At 33.7% G+C, this 8,950-nt stretch overlaps 1 protein-coding gene and 1 pseudogene across 1 annotated transcript; both read left to right on the top strand.

The window, feature by feature from the left end:
• Positions 1-269: 269 nt before the first annotated feature.
• Positions 270-4,525, top strand: LOC25484242 (ABC transporter I family member 21). Its single transcript, XM_013613012.3, has 5 exons — positions 270-812; positions 2,331-2,382; positions 2,658-2,794; positions 3,543-3,629; positions 3,951-4,525. Exons 1-5 carry the CDS (start codon positions 477-479, stop codon positions 4,236-4,238), a joined length of 900 nt encoding a protein of 299 aa, XP_013468466.1. The 5' UTR covers positions 270-476; the 3' UTR covers positions 4,239-4,525.
• A 1,441-nt stretch (positions 4,526-5,966) lies between these two features.
• Positions 5,967-8,610, top strand: LOC25484241 (probable fructokinase-7; annotated as a pseudogene).
• Positions 8,611-8,950: the final 340 nt, after the last annotated feature.

Here is an 8,950-nt window from a genome sequence, read left to right as displayed (position 1 = left end):
ATTTGACAATAGATTAGAATTAGATACCAACTTAGATGGAAGCTACTCTATTTTATGTCTTTGCTACTGCCTTATAAAAAAAAAATATCTTAAAGAATTGGTTGGTTACATTAGTTTCAATTAAGATAGTTTTTTTGTTTTGTTTTATGACTAAGTTTTTTTTATCATCATTTTTACAACTAAGATTTTTTGTTTTTTGAACATTAGTTTCAATTAAGATCGTTGAATTATGATCATTTAATAAAATTTTCCATTAATTAATATGGAAATGAAATGAGTAGGTGGAGCGGTGGAGGGAGCGACGTGGATTGTGGTTTATTCACAGGTTCCGTTTACACTAACGTGTTCGTTTTGTACCGGCGCGAAACTTCAACTATAAAAACTTAAAACCAGATTCCATCTCAATCATCTTCATTTCCATTTCCATTTACACTTTCAATAGTCACAATCATCACAATTCCAAATTCCAAATCACAATGGCAATAGAACAAAAACAACAAGAGAATGAAGATTCCTCCAACGGAATCAGAGTCCAAGGAATGCAATTCTCCTACAACGACATCCAACAACAACAACCACCGCTCTTCGTCGATTTCAACCTCCAAGTTTCTCCAGGATCCAGATGCCTCCTCGTCGGTGCTAACGGATCCGGTAAAACGACTTTGCTGAAGATTCTGGCGGGGAAGCATATGGTTGGAGGAAAAGACGTTGTCCGTGTCTTGAATTGTTCTGCTTTTCATGATACTCAGCTTGTTTGTAGTGGTGATCTTGCTTATTTGGGTGGATCTTGGAGCAAAAACGTTGGTTGCGCTGTAAGTATTCTTTTTTATTCTTATTTTTAATGTTGTTAGGAAATAGGATTAGGTTTCCGCTTTTTCCCGCATTCCGAGATCATTTTGATTACCTAATGTAATCTATTGGTGATTGTGAGGATGCATTTCTTATATTTTAGCAAGCTTAACTAAGCGTTTTAATAGGATATCATAAGTGCCTATGGCTCTGTTTGCTAAAAAAATAGCGAATAGTGTTAGGTAAAATTAGTGGTTGAACTAGCTTATAAACATGAAAAGTAAAATTGAGATAAAAAATGATTAGCTATAAGCTACTTGGATTAACTTATCCAAAAACGCTACAAGCTAGTAAAAAAGCTATAAGCTTGTGAGAATGTGATGGTTACCAAACGGGTCTTTTTTTTTTATCAAATGAGCTTATAAGATGTAAGCTATAAGCTATAGATTCAAAAATGTGTCTTGCCAAACGGACTCTATGTATAACTTATTTCTGTAACAAACAGATAAAATACTCAAAATTGTTTTCATGTAACAATTAGTAGCTATCTTTGAAATTTATGGAAAAAAGCTGAAATAACTTATGGACATGTCATAAGTTGTTTCCATAAGGTCTACCAAATATTCCCACTAGTGCTTATGTCACGATATAAACTCAAACATAAGTTATAACCCAAGCAGGCTGTATAAGTATTTGGACCATGCTTGCATGCTTTAGGACTTCTTGTATGTTGGGCTTGTAACAAACGTTTCAACTCCAACCTGGACTGCACTTAGTGTGTGAGATTTTAAGCTCTGATAATTAATACGTTGGGAGAAATAGCTAGTATTTTTTGCTGCACTAGTGCTTTTTTTTTTTATCTTGTTTCCCTTGACCCTGTTTCTATTCCTTCTTAATGGAAGTTTTTACTTATATAATCTTAGTTTTGAGGATATGTTTTGCTTACTGAATCTTCTATCATATGATTTACCTATTACTAGTACCTATGTAAAGTGTAACTCTTCCAAAAGTAGGGTGATTCTTAAGACAAGAAGGTCTTTTGCAGCATGGGTGAATGTTAGACCTTTGTATTTACTTTGAACTGATTATGTTGTCCTCACTTTTTAGGAACATTTAAGACAAACATTTTGGTTTTCGGTAAATTTTATGAGACTAAATTTGGGAATCATGTTTGTGTTGTAATACACAACCCCTTGTGTTCTCTTAGCCAGAACTATAGATTGATTTCTTTTAAAGTTTGTTTTCTTTTTGAACATGAGCCACACATGTATAGTCAACCTGGTCATAATGGGCTTTGGAGCCAGCAAGAGCTTGATGATCATAAAATATAGTGGCCCACTTCGGAGCCTTAGATCTCTTGTAGTTTTCTTTTGACATGGCTTTTATTTTACCGATGTTTCTTCATGTAACTTCTCTAAGATTTCGGGTTAGTGGAATTAAGAATTGAGCCTAAAATTGCACCTTGACCCCTCCTGCTAACCTGTGCTGCCTTTGCTTTGATCAATTCCTTTTCAAATATTAATGTTGTTGTTGTTATCCAGGGAGACATTCCACTGCAGGGAGACTTCTCTGCTGAACATATGATATTCGGTGGTGGGTTTTCAAACATGATTTTCTTTGTTATCAAATGTGACTGCATCTCCATTTTTCAATTTATAATTTTCATGAGAGAAACTAGTCATACCATATCATGGAGTCCTTCAATAAAACCATATCAAGGATGATATTTATTAAAAAAAAGAACACTGTAATCATGTTATATATACAAGCGTTGCATGCCGGTTCCATGTAATGTTTGGCTATCTAAAAACAATTGCTCTTTAGCCTTGATGTATAGAAAAACTAAGATGTTCTTCTGCTTTTGGCAGTCGAAGGCGTTGATCCTGAGAGGAGAGACAAGTTGATTGAGCTTCTTGATATAGATCTGCAGTGGCGAATGCATAAGGTATCCGATGGGCAGCGGCGTCGAGTGCAAATCTGTTTGGGTCTTCTTCATCCTTATAAGGTATCATGGATTGAATAGCCTAAGGAATTTGCATGTGGTAGTTACGTTGTTGTGGACAATGTCAGTGTCAATGCTTTCGCCTGAGTTTGAACTTTATATTCTCTATCCTGGCCACCTTTCCTCGAAATAAAAGATCCCTCTTAACTCTGAATTCCAGTAATTCGTTTGTGTCTTTTGAATTACACACACATAGACACACACACACACACTTCAAGAGTAACTCTTGCCAAGTTAACTTTATTTTTTAATTACATAAATTTACCATTTTTTAAAACTCACAGTATACATTAAGTTTTATTAATCCAATAGCTGAATATTGTGCTATTATCTTAATGATCATACACATTGAGTTCTAGATGAAATTGAACATTTGTAGTTATGTAATCTTGTAGTCGACATTTATTTGAAGTTTAAAATACATATTATGCATTAAATTGAAGTGTTTGGTGATGTATCAAATGATTATAAAATTTTATGACAATTTGTAGACTTGTGTTTACTTAAAAAGAACTTTTAGCTTGATGACTAGATTGTTAATGTTTTACGTATACAAAAAGCTATTAAATATACTAATTTCAACAAGAATTACTCCTGGAGTAAGCAGATGTTCAATATGATATCTAATTATTGGTTAATGTTTTTTGATTTATTTATGTGTGTGACAGTCTGAGTGTGTTTATGTATTTAATGCAGCAGTTTAAAATCGATCAATCTAAAACTGTAGTGTAACCTTTGATTGGCATTTCAGGTTCTCTTGCTGGATGAGGTAACAGTTGACCTGGATGTTGTTACTAGAATGGATTTATTGGAATTCTTCAAGGAAGAATGTGAGCAGGTATTCACCAGCTCTATATATTTGTATGTCGAAATACACAGAATATAAATTTAAGAAAACTGCAACGAGGATGTCCCCAATGCAAAACAGGATGATAGCCGATCCTAGTTGGAAATAGTGTAAAAGCAACATCTAAGCATTTTTCCACCTAGTGTGGTTGGTTACATGAATTGAACAATACCATAACCTGCTCATGAATTCTAACTAAAAAAGACAATTTAAAAAAATAGACTAACGAGTTTGATCTCTAGTTTCTACAAGAGATAAAGTATATACTGTATATTGTCCAAATCTGTTTATTAAAGTATTCCTTTTTTGCAGAGAGAAGCTACAGTTGTATATGCAACTCACATTTTTGACGGACTGGAGACATGGGCAACTCATTTGGCATATATACAAGAAGGCGAATTGAGGAGAGCAGAAAAAATATCAGATGTTAATGAGTTGAAATCTTCAATTAATCTGCTGTCTGTTGTCGAGTCCTGGCTCCGTGCTGAAACAAAGCTTGAAAAGAAGAAACCTGTCCAGAATACATCTCATGCTCAAGGGAATTCTTTTACTAACTCTCCATTCTCTTCATCATCCAGACATATGGCATACTATCGATAGTCTCTATCAACACCAATTGCAGATGAAAGTAATTTGAGAGACGAAAATATGTACTGTAAGAATTAATTCTCATTCCATATATGATTGATTATACAACACCAAATAAAAATTTAGATAGGTTTTGAATCTGTTTTCATCATGATTAAATATGTAATCTTCCCTTATTTATAGCTATGTCATCCCCTTCAAGCTCCAATTTAACCGCTTTTAGTAGTTCTCTTTTGGTATCTCTTTGTTATGTATTTTTCTGCACTCGATATATATTTAATCAAGGATGCTTAAATCATGAGTAGTAACAACTCTTTTGGTACAACTTTTGGGACAATCTTGTTGTGTTCTCTTCTTATTGGTCAAAAACAATAGAGAGAGAAAAAGGAAGAGAGAAAATAAGAAGATAATGTGAGTATGAGAGAGAAGGTTGTACAAAAATGGTTGTACAAATATCATTTCTCTTAAATCATAGCTTTTATAATTCTGATTAGGAAAATATGGAAGTGTAAGGTGAAATCTTCCATATATTCTGTGCGATTACCTATTTCATTCTATTCCTAAAATGGTTAAATAAAAATGCAAACAAAAATCAAAGAAGAGCTACAGCTAGCACCCGATTTTTTTAAATGTCCAAGAATCATTTCTGATCTAATATAACATGTAAGCTACATTTATAATCATGTTATTGAAAAATAGAGCTGTGTAAGTAATGTTTGTACGCCCTTTGGATATTTTGGAAAATGTGATTAAAGATTTATTTTTGAAATGATAAAATGTTGGTTGGTATTTTGTTAACGGGTTTAGATTTTTATTTTTTTTGCTAGCGCCGAGTTGAACTCATGACTTAATAATCACTCAATATTCCTCCGTCATACCACTACTAACTCACCTTATCACTCTTTCGTGAATGTTAATGAATAAAATTATCCTTATCTTCTTAAAAAAAAAAAAAAAAAACTGTTCTCTACTTCACATATAAGGGCACTGAAATTTGAGTGGTCAATGTTTTCGATAGAGAGGATACAAATTCGTAATTGATTAATCGGTAGTACTAATAATAATGATAATTAATTAAGGGTTTTGCTAGAATACACCTTTTATGAAGGTGTTTTTTAGCAAGTTATTATATTAGCATTTGTTAAAAGACACCAACTAATTTTTATGAAGGTGTCTTTTAGCAAAGTTATAACTAAAAAATGGAAATAACACCTTGAGATGTGGGTTGCTAAAAGACACCTTCATGGGTGGCTTCTAGCATAACCCATTAATTAATTAAATTAAAGGAGACCGCATGTAGCCATGGTGTTTGGTTTCTACATCCTCTTTTGCTTGCTTTGAAAGAGTACATGTTTGTTCTAAAGTCTAATAGAGGCTCCCACCCGCAAAAATAAAGCTGTAGGACATCTTGTGACCAAGCATAAGTAAGTACCATAAACAGAGGAAGATCTAGGACTAGGTGTCCATGTGATCATATAGTAATAACCATGATTATAGAACCCACCCGGGTTGGCCCGGTTGTGTTGGTTTGGGATTTTCGAGTATACCCCTCCTTAAAATAAAATAACCATGATTATAGATAGGTTGATTTTAATTTGTCCATATTATATCAGTCAGTCATGGTTACCGCATTTAAAATTCTGCCACAATGATGATACTCAGAAATATATGTGATAAATGTTTTTTTTTTTTTTTTTTTTTTTTGTGCTAAATCGTCTCTGGCTATACTTGAAGGTATTTGTTGACAAAGCTGGAACGAGAAGTGACATCCCAAGCATTGACAAGAAAAAGTAAGATGTTGTCTGTCCTAATATTGAATGAGTTAGATTTAATTTTTTTTATCATATTTTCTTAACATTATTATTTATGTAAAGTTGCAAAATAATTTGGCCATACCAAAAAATTAAATCAAATAAGTTAAAGCACTATACAAGTAGTTTATGAAGCTTGGCTATAAGCTATTTAGTATGTCATGATACCCGTATGAAATGATTATTCTATTTAATACTACTAATTACCATAACTTAATAAGAATGTTCTGTGGTATTTCACACTTAAATATATCTTTTTTTTTTTTTACTTCCCTAGAGTGCTACCAGTAAAAAAAATTGAACCAACAATTCATGTTTTGCAGGTAAATCTGATGATCTCCTAACAGAAGGCTGCAACGAAACAAGTGGACTGGTTGTTTGTTTTGGTGAAATGTTAATAGGTTCCATGCAAACAGCGTCTTTGCCTGGTTTCAAGGAAGTTCCTAGTGGTGCTCCTGCAAACGTGGCAGTTGGCATCTCTAAGTTGGGGGGTTCATCTGCATTTATAAGCAAGGTGTACATCTATGTCTATTTATTCACATGGTTATGTGGTTTCTTGTTACTATCTACAGGACTTCCATGTTTGATTTGTTCAAATCTTCATATTTAAGAAATCTGTAATTTGTTGGGTTATTTGAAATTGATTACACTTTTCTGAATGGAATGTGTGTGTTTCAAGGTATACAATTAAATTCCCTAAAAGGTGAGCTTGGGAATGTAACGTTGTCATGTTTGGTTAAAGTTTGTGCATTTTGAGGAATGCTTCCTCCGGTCACATTTATAAGCAAAAAATCACTTTTTTGATTCATTCAATATTTAATGTATTTGGTCAATATATAGACCAAATACATTATGTATTCAATGAACCTAAAAAGTGCATTTTTGCTTATAAATGTGACCGGAGGGAGTATCGTTTACTCGTATTTTCTATTTTTCGATCCCATCGAATAGAAACCACGTTAAAACCTATCCAACTATAACTTCCCATTTCCACCCCATTCTACCCTTTTCCCTTTTCTTATTGTTAAATTAAATAAATTTAAAAAATGTTCCTAGAAATATCATGTATTTACTTGTAGATTGTACCTAAGAATAAAACTTCTTGTAGCAGTATTCTGAATCTATGTTGGCTGAGTCAATGATAGCTTAACTCCTTACCATGTGTTTTAGGTTGGAGCAGATGAATTTGGGTATATGTTGGTTGATATTTTAAAGCAAAATAACGTCGATACATCTGGCATGCGGTTTGATTTTAATGCCAGAACCCCATCGACTTTTTTTACAATTAGAGCTGATGGCAAACGCGAGTTCTCGTTTTTCCGAAATCCTAGTGCTGATATGCTTCTGGATGAGACAAAGCTTGATTGTAACCTCATCAAGAAGGTGCCTTTAATTTCCATCTCTGTTTATAAAATGTGGTCATAAAGACCTATTGTTTAATTCTGTATAAGTTTAATTTAATACTGATTGCAGGCTAAAATATTCCATCATGGTTCCATGAGTTTGATTGATAATCCATGCAAATATGTTCATCTTGCTGTCTTGAGAATTGCTAAAGACTCTGATTGCATCCTCTTGTATGATCCGAATTTGAGATTGGCACTATGGCCAACAGCCTGGGATGCTCGAAATGGTATAATGAGCATATGAGATCTAGCCGATATCATAAAGGTAAATTTTATATGTCTAGTTTTTTACTTTTATACAATACACTTTATAAATGCCATTGCACATCATTCTTTTTTCTTTCTCTGTGTCTATGTGAAGTGTTATTTTCTTATGTGTTGCAGATCAGTGAAGATGAGATTACTTTTTTGACTTGTGGTGGTGATCCATCTGATGATGATGTTGTATTAGACAAGCTTTTTCACCCTAATCTCAAGCTTCTAATTGTTACTGAAGGGTCGGGGGTTGTAGATATTACACCAAGGTAAGCTTGCCAAAGTCATTTAACTCATATTTTTATTGTCTGAATAGGTTTTATAATCCCTCATTTTATTATTTTCTTTGCTCTTTATTCTGATGAGTGGACTGAAATGTTGGTTGTGATTTGTCCAATGTAAATTAATAATTTCGACACTCAATGACGAATATCAGGCTGTAAAACTTGACCAAGGTTTGCTTCTAGGTTCAAGCATTCAGCTAATAATGATTACTAAATTTTTGTGCAGGATTTTAAGGGCAAAGTTGGAGGTGCCAATGTTGAACCTTTTGACACAACTGGTGCTGGTGATGCATTTGTTAGTGGGATTCTCTACAAAATAGCTTCTGACCCAAGTATTTTCAAGGTAATTCAGATATCTTTACACATTCTAGGCGTTGATTTAGAAAAAATTTGTGTGTGTTGGAGTTTGATGAAGTTATTTTGCGTGACAGGATGAGAAACGTCTCCAAAAAGCGTTATATTTCGCCAACGTATGTGCCGCGATCACAATGATGAATTGGGGGCAATTCCTGCATTACCTACAAAAGATGCTGTCCTGCAATTTGATGCAAATAGGAACATACTGCTGTTATAAAATGTAATATCTTTTGACACAGAGTGATTAACTTTTTGACTTGGTTCTGATTGCACTAATCCTTATTATCTAATTCTAAACTACAATGCACACAACAATTGCAAAACCCTAATCCTTGGCTTTGAGCGGGAAAATTGTGATTTAACCACATTTAATGGCATTTTTCAATTTCAAATCATGTACCCTTTTGAAATGTGTGCATATGTGCCTAATTAATGCAGATTTTGAAATTCAAATATCCCACCACTTGGAATTATGCTCGCTTCTTTCCAAGGCATGCAGTTACCCACTTCTCAATGCAAAGGCATCTGAACCAAACAAACCTATTTCCTTGCATTTTGCTCTTTCTCCCTCTCTCTCACTCCCCTCTCACACCCATTTTTCTCTAATCAGA

Source organism: Medicago truncatula, chromosome 1 (assembly GCF_003473485.1).
Source record: "Medicago truncatula cultivar Jemalong A17 chromosome 1, MtrunA17r5.0-ANR, whole genome shotgun sequence".
Taxonomy (NCBI): Eukaryota; Viridiplantae; Streptophyta; class Magnoliopsida; order Fabales; family Fabaceae; genus Medicago; species Medicago truncatula.
This window is presented reverse-complemented; position numbering and strand designations above follow the sequence as displayed.

What these genes read in the sequence shown, in the direction of transcription:
- LOC25484242 (XM_013613012.3), top strand. Translation starts at nt 477, where the DNA reads ATGGCAATAGAACAAAAACAACAAGAGAATGAAGATTCCTCCAACGGA. An exon ending in GCAAAAACGTTGGTTGCGCT is followed by an intron (nt 813 to 2,330) that starts GTAAGTATTCTT and finishes GTTGTTATCCAG; the next exon opens with GGAGACATTCCACTGCAGGG. An exon ending in TCAAGGAAGAATGTGAGCAG is followed by an intron (nt 3,630 to 3,950) that starts GTATTCACCAGC and finishes CCTTTTTTGCAG; the next exon opens with AGAGAAGCTACAGTTGTATA.